Genomic DNA, 18,626 nt, shown 5'->3' with positions numbered 1-18,626 from the left:
ACGAAATTAAATAAAATTAATTATAAAATTCCAAAATGGCAAAGAACTCCTACTGTAAACGTCTGATTAACAGACGAGTCGATTATAGTGAATATCTTAAATTCTTATTACAGTTTGCAATATAATTGATTAATATAGCCTCCAGTTTAATTCCGACATTGCCATCGTTGAGCTCTTGGGGATTAACCTAATTTTGCAGAAGTCTACAGAATTCTGCCTGTCCGACAATTCTGGCCCCATTTCCCATAATTTTGCCTCTAGTTCCCATAATTCTGTCTCTAGTTCTCAGGGTTAAAACCGATGGTTCCACGATGCCTACTACGCCTTTGTTACATTTTTTTACCTGTAGCTTACAATATTAGTAAGATTGTTGATATATGAAAATAAGTCCGGAAATAAACCCGAATTACGGGATGAAAACTGTCTGCGCTGCCGACAGGCTTCAGGCTTCTTTCTTCAGACCAAGTCTGTCGATGGCGACCAATCTTAACTTCTTCCGGTCAACCTATTTCATGAGGAAAGAACAGACGTATCTCAACCCTCACTTCCGCAAATACCGGTTTGTTTGTTTTTTTTTAATTCATAATCAGACACTAATGAGAATTGGCAATTAATTAACTTAGAGATTTAATTAACTTAGATATGCTACCAAAGTAAAAGAACTTAACTAAATGAAATACATAGAAACGTACAATGAAATCTAATTGTATGGATTTTAAAATTCTAAAATGGGAAGGAGAGAATGAGAAATATTAAAATCGTATTATCACAGCTAACACCATTATGAAGAGCTTCATAATGGTGTTAGCTGTGATAATACGATTATTAGTTAAGCCCATTATCTACCAATTTATTGCTTGACAGCTGGACTCGAACCTTTAAAATAGTTTTCTGTAATTAGTCAACAACTTTCAATAAACTAGAGCCGTGTTTAAGTGAAATCACCCAAACCGCGAATCGGGTAACTCACATTCCTCACATCTGGTCCACGTGCCACACACTCCTCTGAAACCGTGTCCGAATACAATTCGCTTGAGCTACATTTATTGCTGTTTGACGATAACACGCAAGGTGGCGTGTTATTAATGTCAGAGGTCAACGACCTCGCCCCCTCCCAGCGTATCTCGGCCGAATGCCGACGTGGTCCCGCCAGAGGCGGTGAAGCTCGCCCTAGAACGGACACATTATTTGACCATTACTGCTCTTTAAGTTGCTGCCACGTAAAAGTTGGTATTGCATATAAATAAAGAAATATCACCCCGTAATCCATGACCAGGCAAAGTCACATTGAAATCACATTGCGTTCAGACACAAATCGCGATGCGGGGAAACCGATTCGAAACCACCTCTAGAAGTGGCTTGGGATCGAGGCGCTTTAAATGTGATTTCGGAGCGTTCAGATGGAGCCACTTGAAACCGGCTTCGGGGTAAACCACATGTAAACCGCCTTGAATGATTTCACTTAAACACGGCCTAGATGGCCTAGACTATCCACATATACTAAACAGAGAAACCAGGCGGTAGTATTTATCCCGCCTACCTTACGCTGTGTCGATGTCATCGGAAACGCGTCCATGAAGAGGAAATAGCCGGGCGTTTCTATGGGAACGAGCTGAGGAAACAAGAAATTTTAACTTCCTGAATTAAGATATGGTTTGCGCTAATGACTTCAATTAACTGTCTCAGAATCCCCTTACAATTACACCATAGCACAATTAACTCTTTTGACCTTCATACAACTTTACGATCTCTATCTGGTTACGTAAATATTATTCTTTCGTATTTTGTCATTTCTGTAGCACATGTTAGATGTGTTACGAGTAGCCTTCAGTAGCGGTTACGCACCGTTGGGCTCCGTAAAATTTCATTTAACAACTCCTTTTAAGTATTTTCATTCAAATTAAATAGCTCTGTTTTTTTCTCCTTACCCCGATCTCTGCACAGAACGTCGTCATCTCCTGAGAGTCCGCGATTTGCCCCTCATTCAGGCTGAAACAGATCCATGTACAAATGTTATAGTGACAAAAAACAGTGACGTTTATAGACAATAGCGTAGTTTTTGTAACCACCCAGTATCTTTCTGTGTTGTTTGAAAGTTATAGTATCCAGATCCGTACAGCTATATGTCTTAATGATTTTAGGCACTGTCCTGGATAGTCTTTGCGTATCCCAAGCACTGTTCTGGATTCACGTAGACTATCCATAACATTGCTTCAACATGGCTCTGGATGAATCACGGTTCTGGATTCTGCAGGTTTATCTTCAGTGCTGATAAGGGAATATGATGAATGGAATTCCTGAATCAGATTAAGCTGCCCCTACATCTCTTTGACAGTAATACATTTAGTATCTCAGTACATGCCTAATGAAACAGCAGGTGTGTAAACAATATAAGGTTTGCAAAAGAAGCAATACACCGATCAGAAAGCCCATTAACACCCGTTAAAAAAAATATCAACTTTTAAAAGGGAAAATACTTCTCATTGGTCGAATAGCTTTCTACCATCCTCCCATTCGTTTAAATGCTAATTGTGATGGTCTGGTCTTTGAAGCGTGTCAGCTCTATGTAAGTATAAAAATTCATTTACATGATGCATGCACAGATCTCCTCCACACTGGCCGGATCAGGCACGCTAACGACCTGATGGAATAAATAGTATCGTGCGTTACATTGGTCAATACATTAAGATAAAACACTATTTTACTTCGTGAGGATTTTGGACTTCCCTGGGTGTCCATGGATATATTTAACTTATGTTTCCCTACACCCTAAAAATTACAATGCAACATATAACGGCAATATTACAATGCAACATACAACGGCTACAAATCATAAGCATCTATTCTTAGTATCTTGCTTGTAATGTTGTATTGCAATAGATTATTCATTCAAGAAATATCATATTTTACCCTGACATCTTGCACCTTAGGATGCTTGGACAAAGATGACTCGATGACAGTGGGGTGCACGTTGTAGGAATCTCTTATGATCATGTCCTGCAGAAGATCCATAGAGATTGTGGACAGAACAATGTTATCTGCCATTATTAAACAAGAATCAGACATTCAAAACTTCTAAGATGCCAATAATTGTTCAGCGGAAGTCATATTTTAAGGCATGGAATGTAGACATGTTTTACGATAATGGATTACTTTATATTATGGGTTGTTGATATATTAATTGTATGGAGTAACTTACTCAGATATCTTGCCATGGTGTATATTCAATACCATGATAATTCAATACAGGTTACACATTCATAGTTAAAACACAGGACATACCTGGTTAAATTGTCAATCAACTAAAACCTAATATACACCAACTTCTATACAGTTGTAGTAATTTTATGACTTACGTAGTCGACAACAGCATCCTTCTACCCCAAAATATACCAACCCACCCTGAACGAGCGCCACCCTAAATACTTTCGTCACTACATTTTTTTAAATATTCCAACATCTAGTCACAAGACGTGGTGACGACCCACTCAAGTTGTTCACCTTGTATCAATGCAACCACAAACACAGGGGACATTAGAATACTCATTTTAACCTAAGCAAAGTGAGGAAAGTCGTGTAAAGTGCCTTTCCCAAGGGCACAAGATTGGTGACATGTCAACACTCCAACCCAAGACCTCTTGATTCCGAGTCGAACACTCTGCCGCTACGCCACACGACCCCACTACATGTCTTCAATGGATTGGATAAATAACTTACTCTTTGTGAAGGGGTGGGTGTTATTGCTGCTACTACTTCAAATTATGCCAAATGTGCATGGCTAATAGTAAAACAAAACAAAGGACAGTAACAAAGTAATATATAGTAAACTTATTCTCACCGAAACTCTTCCCAAAAGTTTCAGCACACCTTTTTCATCAAGAGCACCAACATCTCTGCTTGTACAGAAATCAGAAATGTTGCAGTACTTTTAATTTGGTGTTTCTCGGATTTTTTAAAAAAGAAATATAAAGCGACAGGGCGAAATAAAAAAAAAACAGGCCAAGGCAACCCATGTTAGCCTAAAATGTTACAATATGAGCCGTAAAGGGAACATACTAGGCTGGTTTATGATTAAAACAAGTTTTTCAATGTAACAATACAATTTTGTTTCATTGAAAGTGTAAAATCTAAGAACTAGGAAGAAAATTACTTTCTTTAACCATAGGGGCCAAAATGCAAAATATGTCTTTCATTGAGCATTTTGCAGTTTATTTAGAACAATTTCTTTTTTTTTTGCAAATAAGAATAAAATAGACAGTGTGATCCGAGAAGCGACAAATTAAATTGGTAAAAATTACAAAAAGAGATCCAGTCGCTTCCATCAGGTTATCGTTACCTTTGCCGAGGGATATGAAAGCCAAGAGGCGAATCTGTTATCATCAAATGAGAATGCAGATCATGGAAATGATTTTATAATTATCATAATCTATCTTTGGTTTTCTCAACTAAGAAATTCATTGAGAGTTGAGAAATCATAAATAAATTTAAAAAAATGATTTGATATGGTCAAGTCCTATCCCTTGACAAAGTTCCATTTCAACAATTTATAACAATTATGCAAATGAGCTCAACATTAACATATGCATAAATACATAATAGTGGTGTTAACGGTTTACCAACTTACATATTACACAATAGGAGGTTGTCATCATTTGCCAATAATAAATCAAAGCATTTCGCATGAATAATAGAAAAACAGATACAGGCAGACCAAAATCAGTACCTCCATTTTTCATAGATATAGTAAAGACGGTATGAAGAATAAATGTGTAAGATATGTTTAACGTTAAGTTAAGATATTGCACCGGTACTGGTGCATGCCACTTTGCTAACTAGATTCACCTTTGGTCTAGCATTTTACTTGCATTTGTTGTGCTTCCACCTAAAAGCTGTACACCCGAGGTAAATGCACAATATCACAATGGTTTCCTTTATCTTCACATCTCTAACGTACCTTCGTTATGACCATGTGTGCTGTACATACCCTGTTTTGTACCATCCGTCACCTGTCAGCGCTTTAGCTGTTTTCTCCTTGTCTGCACGGTAACAGTTGAATAGAGAGTACGCCCTCACAAGCACCTCTCCCTCCTGGCCTAGTGGTACAACCTGGCCATCTTTGCCGACAATCTTTATCTAGTAATTCGAAAAAGGCAAAAAGACCTCATAAAAGATAGTGACTAAATTTCAAAATTAAAAACAAACGCAGTCTAGACTCAATTTGTCATGCAAATGATTTTTGGAATTGTGAATACGTGTATTACCGGTGCGATGGCCAAGTGGGTAGAGTTCTCGCCTTGCATTCGGATGGTCGTGAGTTCGATCCCCGGCCGAGTCATACCAAAGGCTTTAAAAATGCTACACACTGCTTTCTCTGCTTATCACTCAGCATTTGAGAAAGAGTATTGGAGTTAAACACACACCACTACCAGTGGACTAGCCCCCTGCTGTAGTGATTGGACTGTGTGGCCCAGGGGCTATAGAAACGGAGATGGGCGCCGCCATATGCGACCATAGCCATGCTAATGGTTGCGGGGAGGACTTTAACTAACTACATTACTGGGAATAGTATACAGGCTCTACTGGTAGTTGATCAAATAAGTTTGCCATCTACTGGACATTCCTAAAATAATGCAAGTGTAGTAAAATGCCTTATTTAATCACAATCTTCTGCCGTTTGTATCAGTCAGACTAAAGCTAAAAATATATATTAATCCCTACGTAAGTCTTCCAAAGCCAAAGATGATATGAAAGTTGTGAAGTAGCAGTAACATTACGTACCTCCGCATGCTGTAACAGCTTGCCCACAGTGGCCCCTTTTCCTTTCGCAACCATCTCAGCTGCCGTTGATGTCAAAAACATGAACTCCGTGCCGCCATAGCAAACCTTTATCATGGATCAATGGGAACAATAGATACGTCAAAACTCTGTTGATCATTACCGCACTGTAAGCCTTTAATGTGCCAATGATTTTCATAGCGGTTACGGACATTCGAATGCACTTTGTAGCAAAAAGTTTGATTTACCAAGTTCAGAAAGCCTTCAGAGTTATGAACCAAGGATTTGGGTGTTCGTAAAGTTCATTCCTCCTTATTACAGGGTGGAACTCGTCCTCATTAAACACAGGGGCATTATTATTACATTGCGTCAGATAATGTTTAGATTTAGATGTTCCAAGTCTAGGTGTAACACGTCGTTCGATGTAATGTAGCCAGCTACCACCGCGCTGCGTGCCTAGTAGTACGAAGCTGGTGTGTTACGCCGAATGGTATAGATCACTATACAATACAAATGATAGAAGATACAGGCCTAATCAAGGTTCTAAGCAACCGTTATCAGACTTACCTCTCTAGTACAGTTTGTTATGATTCCTTCAGTACGGGTCTTCCTAATTCCTGGCAACATCTTGTTTGTTTGTTTCCCCTTTCGTTTAGCATTATCATCATCATCTGTTTCTCATTACCTTAAACCGCATTTAAGCACAATGTCCCTGATTTTGAAAAAAATTCTCGTTTTCGGCATCGTGAAGCTATAAAAATGATATCCATCGAGCGTACCCAAAGCAGGAAATGCAATGTCAGTTATTATAGAAAATATTTCATATGTAGTAAATAGGACAACACTAACAAACAACTTTGCTGACGGCAGAACTTTGGCAGCGTGGTCAACAAGACCCTTCGGTGTGACGTTGCCTGTGACAAGCACTGCAAAGAAATCAATAAAAAGTGTTTTTTTTAAACTTGAAATGGACATGTAGAGGTGGTAAGTTAACGTGACTATAGGATTCTGGTCTTTCTTCATACATTCCATTTGCAGATTCCCAAAATTATACCTTTCAATTTTACTGACGTTAATGATTAAAAGTATAAAGAATAGAGAAGCGGCTTCCGTTAGTCTACATGCTGCTTAGAAGCTTACTTGCTGAATTGGCGGAAATTTCGACATACTTGTAACGTTAGGAAAAGATATACAAAATTGTGCAATGAAATAATGGACTTGAAAACATATGGCAAAAATGATTTCAAATGTTTGCATGTGACGGAGGCATAAGTATTTTAGAAGTATATTTGTTATAGTTACCTCGCTCAAGTGAGGACAGGTCGTAATCACCCAAGTGCGGACTATGAAACAGACCATGGCATTCTTTCATGAACAAGACGCCGATCGCCTTACACCTTGATAAAGAAATAAAGACGACAAATGGAAAGTAATTGCAAGAAAGTGGAGAAACTGAAAGATGGTTGCTTTTGATTAATAATAAACCCGAAATGCGTCAACCAGTAATATTGACCCAGTATCTCTCTAATACGATTCTATGACATTATCATTAAAAGTCGTTGTTACATTTATCATGTTGGATTCTTGCATAATTCATTGACGATGCTTTAAAACATTAAAAAAAATATATCGCAAAAAAAAAAGAAACCATAGATTTCTAACCTCTGGAAAAAAGATACAACATTAAATTACTCAAACGATTGTCTGACAAAACGTACCATAGACATCCGCAATTATAGATGTTTTATACATAACTGGTGATCACATCCTAGCCAAACATTGTCAATCAAACGAAACCGAAATTCCACCCAATCATTTGGACCCAAATATACAAAGCTAGCATAAACTAGCACCACCCAAACCAATACTTCCGTCCCGGAAGTCTTGACATTAAAATGTATATGTTATAACTCTACTTACCTCTCCTCTTGAATTATTTGCATGATTTCAACAGGCGATGGCGACTCACTGGCAGGAACAACGAGTGTACAGCCGGCAGTGAATGGGTAGATCACAGCGAATCGGAATGACAAGTACGGGTAGAGTACTGTACCCTGTCACCAAACATCAGAACTGTAAACTTTTTTTACACAAATAAATGTAAACAATGTGCAACGTCTGTAAAATTCTGCTATAAAATCGACATGTCGATACTGTAGACAATGACTATGTGGTATGGCAGGAGAATGTACTGTAACTAGCGCTTAGGCATTTAGATATAGTCCTATATGTGCAAGACCATCCACTGAGCCTAAGGTCAATGTAGAACTTATTCCGCTGTTGCTTTTTTTTGTTTTTAGTGAACATCATACCCGACTTCGAACGATCACAAACGGATATAAACAGTCTCATACATATAGAGTTAAACTAATAGTATTAATTTTATTATGTATTATTTATGAATTCCCTGAAATAAAAATAGTCTATCAATACTATTGAACGGCATATGTTTGTTCATCGTCTTACCTCATTCGGCATACCTACAGCCTTGCCGATAAAACGGATGTTGTTATGAAGAGAGTACGTGCTCTGCTCAACACACTTAGCGGGACCGGTACTTCCCTGTATCAGGATAAATAAAGTGAAAACAAGGCATCAAAGATTTCAAACTTCCGAAAAGTATATACAGTTTTCATCATTGAATTCCATCGTATAATGTTGACTAAGTATTGTTGCTGGGTCAAACCCTGTCAATCAAGTAAAACTCATCATTTTGAAACCCAAACATATAAATCTAACATATTAATACCCAAACAATACTTCAATCGAGTTAGGAATTAATAAAAGGAAAGTACACAAGTATTAAAGATGTGCAACAATATAATAAATGGTTTATTGGCCAAAAATCACCCGTGCAATCGCAGCCTTATAGTGCTGAATTGATGCAGGGTTTACAATCAGATGATACGAATGGTAATAATACACATAAAAAATAAATGCACATAATACACATGATACATATTTGTTCCACATTTTGTGGAACTGCCGAAAGGATCTGTGCGGCTGCCATTCGGCGCCACAATACGACCTCAATGCGACTTTCCCCAACCGAAGTTAGGTACCCATTCACACCTGGGTGGAGTGAGGAAGGTTGTGTAAAGTGCCTTTCCCAAGGGCACAACGTCGGGCGCATGTTCAGACATGTCCCGGGTACGACTCTGGGTCCACGGTCGAATGATCTACCACTACGCCACCCGACGCCTCTAATGACAGTCATTGCAAAAATGAAGAGTTAGATGAACTTATAACTTAAATTTACGCTCATCATCCGCAATATTTCAGCTCTGAAATGTAATCCCGTGACTTGGGAGTCAAAGATCACCCAGGACACGTGACAGATAGAAGTCATGACAATATAGTTTGGAACTATACTCCGGATATGATTTTTTTTTATATTTGGGGTTCAGTTAGCCAGTATCAACTTCCGGATGGCTCTGTTATACTTGTGATTTGACGAGAATCAAACTGTGAGCTGTGGAATTTGGACCATTGCTAACCAGGACATGCCCCCCTTTTTTTAAAGGTGTGATGGGTTCTTCAACGTACGTGGGAAGTGCTCTCTTCGACAAGGGGCCTCCATTTAACGTCCTATCACAGCGGTGTCCCTGACCGAAGCTATGTACTCATTTTTACCTGAGTGAAGTGACGAACAACATTGGGACAGATAGGTGGAATCAAACCCATGATTTATTGGTTCTAGACTGAATGCCCTACCATGGGGTCGTGTGGCGTAGCGGCAGATCTCGGAACTGAGAGTCCCAGGTTCGAGTCCTGACATGCCACCGATCTTTTGCCCTTAGGAAAGGCACTTTACACGACTTTCCTAACTTATAATTAGCTCAGGTGTAAATGAGTATTGTCTTGTCATGTATTTGTCCCCTGTGTTGGTGGCGGCAATAATATAAGTTGAAAAAACTTGAGTGTGCCACGTCCGGTGATTACATCTTGGAATAAAAAATAATAATAATAAAATGCCCTACCATGGGTCCATGGATATATGTATCCAGGAAGGAAGATTTGCCCCGAGCAAGGATACGAATTGACAATTCAAAACGTTAACGGTGACTGAGTATGGTTCCGAATATAACAGTCATCATTTCTGACTTACTGATGTGAATCCCAACATAACCGTGTCGTGGCAGCTGAGCTGGTCCTGCAGAGCCCGAACTTCAGCCAGGAGCGTCTCGTCATTTCCTAGGGTCTGTACTTCTTCCATGGTGTAGACACCGGGACTTCATAGAAGCGTACAGACAATCATACTGTCAGTAAGAACTTCTCACTATCTATAGTCTCTGCAAACTGAAATTTGGCAAAGCAATCTCGTCAATACTAAAAACAAAACCTCAACAAATACACGACATGTCTAGTTAAAAACCATCTAATATAGCAATCTATCAATCAGTAGTCTCATATAATGTTATTATTTTAATTTACATGAATTATTATTATTATTATTATTATTATTATTACATATTTATAATCTACATTACCATACATTGTCATCCATTTACACCGTATATTACTTGATTATCTTTTTTTTATTTTCTGTATCCGTTATTTATCGATTATATTTAATTTTGTATAGTTTAGAGGAGGAGGGCCTTGTATCACCTTGTATAAGCTTTTCATGCTTCTTCCCTCCTCCTGCACCTGTTTTATATATTTTTTGTATTATTACTTTCTGTTATAGTTTGAACTTTGATGTGCAAATCAATAAAATCAAATTTAAAAAGAAAACTGAGAGAAACAAAGATATACTATCACACAAACGCTGCATAAAATTACCTTGGCGGAGGTAAGATGTAGAAAGTACTCACCCTGTCGCCTTGTCTTCAAGAACAACGATAGCGCTCAACGTTGGAATTCTGGATGGAAACCAAAAGTCAAAGTTAGTAATGAGAGCAGTAACAATCTCACATAGTTGTATCACGATGGTAAAAACATGCGTACATGACTGTCTTGATACCCCCCCCCCTTTAAATAATTTCATCAGATTGGTAAACGACTGAATAGCAAAGTTCTTTTTATCACAACCATTTACTTTTCAAGCCGACGTTTTCATGACCTTCTGTCATCTATGCACCAAGTAACATCTAGCGTCAGTGCACAGTAAACCAGTCAGAATTGCCCCGATGAAGATGACAGACGGCCATCGAAACGTCGGCTTGAAAAATAAATGGTTGTGATAAAAAGAACTTTGCTATTCTGCCTTGATAAGGCATAGAAAAACTTGTATTTCTGGTTCTCCGACTTACCCAACCCAAACCCTCCGACTTGCCTTTGGGGGGTCAATTCTGACAAGGCCATAAGATTTTCCCACTGACAATGTAACTTCAGAAACATGATTTCTCGCATTTTTAGCAGCGTTTAATTGGAAGTACAACCATTTCTTCTACCTCGGCCTAATCATGATCACAATGGAAATGTTGTTTCTGCACGTATTTTTAAATTATTTTGACATTCTGAATTCACCTGTCAATGTGCAGCTTTCCTCGGCTGGCTGTTCTTATTTCCGGAAACAAACTGAACAGGAACGGAGTCGTGCCGTAAGTTGGCTGGAGTCCGGAATCGTCACCCATGATCAGTACCTTCACACGTGTCTAAAAACAACAAACAGTCGGAGCACAATAAGTTACTACCTTGGCTATGGTTGAACGTTTTTTGTTCGACCTTTTTTTTCTGTTCGTAGGGCTTATGCAAAAAATGTAATACGGTATTGCAGTTTCTTTTGCTGTTTTATAATGCTAACGCGATGGACTAGTCACTTCTACGGAGCTACCTCTAAATAGAGCTATGTCACGGCTTGAACGTGACGTGAACCATCCATAGTGCGTGAAGTTACCTCCATCGAGTTAGCAAAATATTTATCGCCTTTGTGCACTAATTATTGATTTTAGTACAGCCCCGGTGGGAAGTAACATGCTAGGAATAGATGATACTAAAAAGTCAGCACGAGCCACCCATATATTGGGTCGTTTGTTGAGTCCAATGGGGACTTCGTCACTGGTCATCATTGTGAGACCTTGCCCGCCATTGTTTTGTTTGGATGTCACAATGAAGCTCATCCCGTCTCCGCATTGCGACTTGTTGTAATGTTGTTGCGTCTAACAGGGATTACAGTATGGCGAAGGGCATGTTAGCCACGTCGAATTCTGAAGAACACTGCACCCTCATTGAATTATTCCGAGTAAAAACAGTCATTTCATAGGGCAGAGCATTGCCATGGTAGGGCTTCGAAAAAAACCTTTGGGCTAACAGCCCTACCCACAAGAACACCGTAACACTTGCTTGTCATTACCTTATTAAGGAAATAGTTCATTGTGTCCACACTCCGTCCTATACGCTGTTCCTGTAGTGGTAACTGAAAATATATGTTAATATGCGTGAATAAGCATCTCTGACAAATGTTTCATTAAAATCACCATTATGTGCTGATCTTTTCACATGCATGAACATTGTGAATGTCACGTATGGAAATAAATATTACGTATAAAAATAAATATAAGGCCACAGCAATAATGGATGACATCCTCCACACAGTATACATTGTATAATTCGAAAGGGCGAATAAAGGCGGGCAAAGAAAAACAAGATTCCAACAAAACAATGACTCAGACCCCTGTCTTGTCTTTTCTCCTCTCTTCACAATTATCTGCCATCCATGTTCCGGCATAGCAACAGACATCTTTTCCTATGCATATTCGGCATATTGACTACTATCAGAGGGCAACGAAGTTTCTTTTTTTTTTCTAAAAATCGGGCGAAAATTAATGCGCCCGCTGATGTCATCCATGAAAATCACTTGCTTTGGACTAACTCTAAGATAATTTAGATTAATTCAGAATAAAAAAAACCGTCAGCAAGTTGTGCAGCCCTGGTTGTATATCTTTCCATACAGTGTAACGAATCAAATTTAAAAATCTAGCCAACAACATCTAAAACATTCAGCCTTGGGTTACATTACGTAACCAAACACCCAAGCACCAGTTACCATGGTGACAGCCGTCTGGACCAGAATATTGGCGTTAAATGGAAGCAAAAACAATGTTAAGAGAGGAATAAAATTAAGCTTAGATACCGCAATAGCTCCCAACTTGGCCACAGCGAAGTACAAGTAAATCCACTCCGGGCGGTGCCCGAAGAGCCAGGCTACTACATCTCCTGGTGCCGTGCCGATGGCCTTGAGTCCAGCTGCCAGTCTGGTTGCCTGGAGGGGCGGGAAATAACTAGATCAGAACAAGAGTTCGGAGATCTCATACCTCCATGAAATATTGAAAGCGTCTGTGTATGCGGAAACATACACAGGTAAAACCTTAAGACAAGACATTCCTTTGGAACAAAAAATATAGGATTTCAGACACCCGAAAAGTATGTATCAAGAGTTTTCTGGAATTCATTGGAATTGTGAAAATGATGTCTGAGTGGCGCTGAATTTTTTTTAATGGGGGGGAGGGGATCAATTTGTAAAAGGCATTGACTAAAACAAACATGCTGAACCGTGCTGCCAGAATCATCACCGGCAGAACTTTGCAGGACCGTGTACCTAATGTGTAACCGCAAATGATCAATGCAATCTTTGCATTCCTATGGTTCATCATCTTTTTGGGGGGCTTCACATTTTATTCGCCTGCTCGCATTAGTTTTCGGGTCTTCAGATAATGTCACCCATAAACCTAAAGCCCTGATCACAACCCGCCGTACGTGCTTTTTGTCCGTACGTTGTTTCGGAGGCTACGTCTGCTACGTTTTTTTTTCTGAAAACGTGGGGAAGGAGTGGCATCTACGCACGTCACTCGCACGGTTGCGCAAGGTGCAAGAGTGTGGTCTGCACGCCAAGTCTGGCCGTGAGCGGTTGTGTGCATCGTACGTTGCACAAGTGGTAAGTGAGTGGTACATGCTTACAACGTACGATCTCTGTGCGATTGCAAGTTTACCGTAAGGAGGCCGTACTCACACGTGCTTCTTCCGCACGGCACGTACGGGGCACGCGCGTCTATCGTACTCGCACGCACGGGTGGTGAATCCGCAGACCGCACGTAGAAAAAGTTTTACATGCACTTTAAGATCTACGGCGTGTCTGCGTGCTCCCAAATCCGTAGGATTCCGTACGGAGGCGGTACTCACCACGCACGGATGCCCTACGTTTACCCACGTTTTTGCACGTAGACAGCACGCAGATAGTACGGCGGGTTGTGACCGTGGCTTAAGTCAGCTGCAGTGTGGCCTTTGCAGGAAATAATGATTTATCTGGAATTCTTACCTTGTCTTGTATGTCGGAAAACGTGATCCTTGAACCTGTCTTCTTGAACACATACGCCTCTCGGTCCGGCCATTTAACTGCCGTGTCGTCCAACAGCTGACCGAAGGTCACGTCCAGGAGCGGATCCTCAGCAGCACCCCGCAGGTAACTCATGTCGTCTGACTACAGCTGTCTGAAATACAAATAATAATGTACACATACTAGCTATAGTTCCGCTACATTATACATTGTTAGCCTTCTTTGCAGGTCGTTTTTTTTGGGGGGGGGTGCTTATTTGCAAGTTGCGCGATTTTCTGTGGCCGCCAACCCTAGTATGTAATCCAGGGAAAATCGTGCAACTTGCAATTAAGCGCCCCTCCCCCCCCCAAAAAAAAATTACCTACTTTAGGACGCCTGCAAAGGAGACCAATACAATGTATTTCTGTACTGAGTTACCACAACAGTATGTCGCAATGTATTTATGTCTAGTTATTTTATATGTATATAAATGCATCAACTCAGACTAGTACAAATGAATCCAGAACATTTTATGACAAACGTATTTTAATGTAAATAACTGTTAATGCTTTAAATACTTAATATTTTAATATTTTGTAATTTGTAAATTCAACACAATTCCGGCAATTGTAATTTCTGCAAGTTAAATAAAGATTCATTCATTCATACATTGCTTACACCTTCGCCGAATAATAATCGACGTTATCTAATAAAGACTTCTTATCCAGGATAGGGATTTACAAAGGGAGAATTTTCAACGCTTCAAAATCTGCAGTAGGGTGCAAAAGCAAGGTACAAAGAATCATATGTTCGGTTGCAGTGTTACATCAAGCTACAATAAGCTTGCAAGATATGTGGAAATCAACTTAAGCTTTGACGGCATCTTATAAGGTATTCTGGCCGGGAAAAAAAACCCTGAATGAAACCTAGATTAGCCTATTGTAAATGAAAATTCTTGCGCATAGAAAAATATATCACTATACACTGTCACATACAACTGAAACATAGTTTGGCCTCTCTCACTCTCCGAAATGTGATACAGTACTAACTTTGTACCAACGCCCAATGAGGTAAACATGGAATCCATGTGTATAGGAGACCCGCAACCCATGCACGTTAAAAACTAAACCAACCAAACCTATTGAAAAGAGTAAGGATTTCTACCCGGTGTAAATGGGTCAAACCTTGCGGTCCCATGGCCGCCCTTTGGGGTACGTATTGAGGTCACCTGAGTTAGCGCCGAATGGCTGCCGCTCCAGACCCTTGTGACTTAGCCCCACCAATTGTAAGCTTCTTGCAGCTCAGTCCTTTTAGATACAAGGAGAGAGTAGCTGGCCCACCCAATAACAGTCATAGTAGTAATATAGTCTCAAACCTGGCGTATTTCTGTACCATTCAGGACGCGCAGTGTCCACCTCTGGAGCTGCCCTTTCTTCTGTACCGCGTGTCAGGGGATCGGTGACCTCATGACCCCTACCATGGCGGTCTGTAGTTGGTTACGGTTTAATACGGTGTCTCTACACCGCGTTTGATTTTGTGCAAGGTAGTTCATTTAAAAGGTGACATGAAGTTAGGACTTAATTGATGGAACTCTAAGTTTGCGCGTCTTTTTTGGGTCAGCTGAGGTAGGACGACAAAGTATAACTAAATATATCGGAATAGTCCTTCTTCTAGGTCAGTTAACACAGATTTAGAGACAAGACAAAGTTCAGGTAAACATGTCCTTTAAATTAGATCAAGGCTGTCCAGATTTGATATCAGGGAGCCTGGCTGTGTCCTGGGGAGGCTGCATTTCTCAGGAGGGAGTCTTGGATACTTGGATACTTTATTCAGTCCATTAGCTGTCGTACACAAATACATGAATACGCAGCTAATCTCCCTATACCGTAAACACATAGAACGAGGACATTCAAACTACATAAAGGTGTTTCATTTTAACCTAATGCTATCTACATGTAAGTAGTGAGTCTGACTGGGGGTTCAATGTCATTTTATTAGTATATCAACTATACAACAATAAAAGACCGTCTAATTTTCTCCACAGGAGAAATAAATGTGTACATATATGTATATGTACAATATATGCAATCGTAAGGTAAAGCGCTGACGTATTCATTACAGGATGTGGGTGGGCGGGTTTTAGCGGCCGCACCCGAGAAACGCAGGGTCTGAGTGACCACGCTGGCCACGCTGGCCAGCATGTGTTGTAGATTACACAGAGTAGTGTCGCTTGCCCCCCCCCCTCGTATGGGGGGGGGCGTTCGTTAGTTATGCTAAACAGCAAATAAAGTACTAGTAACTCTTTATTTTAGTCGTGAAGACCAAACCAATACATAAAAAGTCTTTTTCATGTCGTTAGTTTTGGGTTTTGGCAGTCTAAATGTGTTTCTGGTTGCCTAGCTGCGTCTAGGAGAGACTCACTTTTCTCATGTTTCTCCAAGTCAAATAAACTAACACAGAATCTGCAAAGTTCTCCAACTTTTTCTGTGTGTAATGCCTGGCATGACCACCGTACGACGATAATTTAATTGGAGCATCGTCACATTCTAGTAGTACGGCTGGGGTTTGAAGTTTTGAACCCAGACGGACATACGTCCATTGCAATGTCCTGGAATTTCCTTTAAGTTGCGTGACCTTGTACTCCAGTTGAACTGCTAATGTCCTCCTTGGTGTTAAACATTATACACGTATGATTTAATTCGTATTGAATCTTACACTATATCTACTCCATAACACTTATAGTATATTGAATTCATCCCAATGCACACAACTATATATATACTAAATCCCGATGCCCGTTTTTACTATAAATACATATGTAAAGGACTCAGCGATCGTATATATAACAATGTACGCGATCGCTTATGTGACTATTAATGTACGACAATAGAAATATTGAAAACGTACGTTCAACTAATAAGTTTTATTTCAGTCAAATCTATAGATGATTTTACAGGGGTCGGGTACAAACCTGCAGTTCCAGAGCAAGCTGCTAGGGGGACAAAACTTATACCACTTACTCCTGACAGGAAAATCTATCTGTCACCAAAAATCCAAGACCATAGCATGTTAAGGACAGAAGATACAAAAAACGTAACTTCTGCTGCAGTACCAAGGTCATCCACCAGGAGGCCAATATTTGGCCTTGACCTTTGTCTTTCTAAGACCTACCAATGTATCAAATATCATCATAATCCATAAAGGCGTTCTGAAAGTATGCTGACTACAAATGTGCGAACACACAAACACACAGACATACAGACAGACACACGTACAGACACGCCAAAAACAATTCCAAAGGACTTTTTCGTGGACGTAATTATGCAAATGATGACCTAATTTGCATAATTAATGTGAAGATTCTGTGACTCCTTATTGGTGAATGATTATTGCACCTGGGAATAATATACCTTGTGACATGTGTAACTTAGTAATAGGTTAATACCACTATGTATATATCATATTAATGTACAGGTCATTTGCATAACTAATGAGGACATGTTGAAATGAAGTATGATGAAGGACATAAATTTTACACGAAAAATATTGTCATTTGAATTTAGAAAACCATACATTAAACTAGGTTATGCTAATTACGACCTAATTTCCATAGTCAGTGAGACAAATAAAAATCATTTACAATAATTCGTATATTTCATGGAGGTATGAGATCTCAGAATTCTTGTTTGCATATGCAATGAGAAGCAGTTCAACAGTCGTAAAGTTAACATTATTTAGCAAAGGTATGCGATCATGAAACCCTTGCTTGGTTATGCAATGCCAAATTTATGATTAATTGATCGATAGGTTGTAAATATGGTGACATATCGACATATTAGTACCTATACGTAAAATTGCTATAGATCTTAGCCAGTAAATTAGTTAACACTCTATAAAGTATTGCACTCGTAGATCCTGTATAGTTTATATAACGGTATAACTGCTCACTGTGCTCTTTATAAATATAACATATTAGCGTAGCGTAGCATAGTACGTACTTGTGATTATAGTACATGCTCCTAGTCAGTTGTTCTATTCAGCATTCTGCCAAACGTAGTGCCCGTGAATAAAAAAGTACAGTATTTACGTCTGATGTGTTACGTTATCAAGGATTGTTGAGTAAACATGTTGAGTCCTTGATAACGTAACACATCAGACGTAAATATTGTTCCTTTTTTCTTCGATCAGATGTATATTTACTACAATTTATATCCCTTAGATTCGCAGCGTCTTTTTAACCATTGTCATTTTAACTACCGTCTTTTTACATTGTCAATGCATTTTATTATGTAAAATACTGTAATAAACTGTGTAAATTGCACGTAATTCAGTGGACCCATTGTAATGTTCAATAAAGTGATCTTGATTTATTTTTTTTTAAATAACGTTATATGTAGAATTGTGCATTTATACAAGCTGTTAATCTTATTATCTGCCATACAGTGTACCTGCTACAATTGTTGTGCAATGAACTTTTGCTTGGCTTGACTATCTAAATACAAACTAAACACACAGACACTTCCTAACCTAACACGCCCCTTCCTATCGCAAAGTAAACATATACGTGTGGCGGTGCTGGTAAAGATATGAATGC

General features: G+C 39.3%; 1 protein-coding gene across 1 annotated transcript; it reads right to left on the bottom strand.

Moving 5' to 3' along the window:
- Positions 1-442: 442 nt before the first annotated feature.
- On the bottom strand, positions 443-15,459 carry LOC109474194 (acyl-CoA synthetase family member 2, mitochondrial-like). Its single transcript, XM_019774452.1, has 15 exons — positions 15,408-15,459; positions 14,036-14,207; positions 12,854-12,982; positions 11,248-11,375; positions 10,593-10,640; positions 9,884-10,007; positions 8,242-8,337; positions 7,696-7,829; positions 7,078-7,172; positions 6,625-6,701; positions 5,779-5,883; positions 2,589-2,641; positions 1,929-1,989; positions 1,541-1,612; positions 443-505 (listed from the first exon to the last, which is right to left on the bottom strand). Exons 2-15 carry the CDS (start codon positions 14,186-14,188, stop codon positions 443-445), a joined length of 1,338 nt encoding a protein of 445 aa, XP_019630011.1. The 5' UTR covers positions 14,189-14,207; positions 15,408-15,459.
- Positions 15,460-18,626: the final 3,167 nt, after the last annotated feature.

The sequence above is a fragment of the Branchiostoma belcheri genome, unplaced genomic scaffold (genome assembly GCF_001625305.1).
Source record: "Branchiostoma belcheri isolate BF01 breed outbred unplaced genomic scaffold, Haploidv18h27 scaffold101, whole genome shotgun sequence".
Classification (NCBI taxonomy): Eukaryota; Metazoa; Chordata; class Leptocardii; order Amphioxiformes; family Branchiostomatidae; genus Branchiostoma; species Branchiostoma belcheri.
This window is presented reverse-complemented; position numbering and strand designations above follow the sequence as displayed.

Excerpts from the sequence above, each read along its gene's own strand:
- LOC109474194 (XM_019774452.1), bottom strand. The coding sequence starts at position 14,188 with ATGAGTTACCTGCGGGGTGCTGCTGAGGATCCGCTCCTGGACGTGACC. Across the intron at positions 10,641-11,247 it reads GGAAAGCTGCACATTGACAG|AATTCCAACGTTGAGCGCTA; the intron begins GTGAATTCAGAA and ends GTTTCCATCCAG. Across the intron at positions 5,884-6,624 it reads TGCCGTCAGCAAAGTTGTTT|GTTTGCTATGGCGGCACGGA; the intron begins GTTAGTGTTGTC and ends TCCATGATAAAG.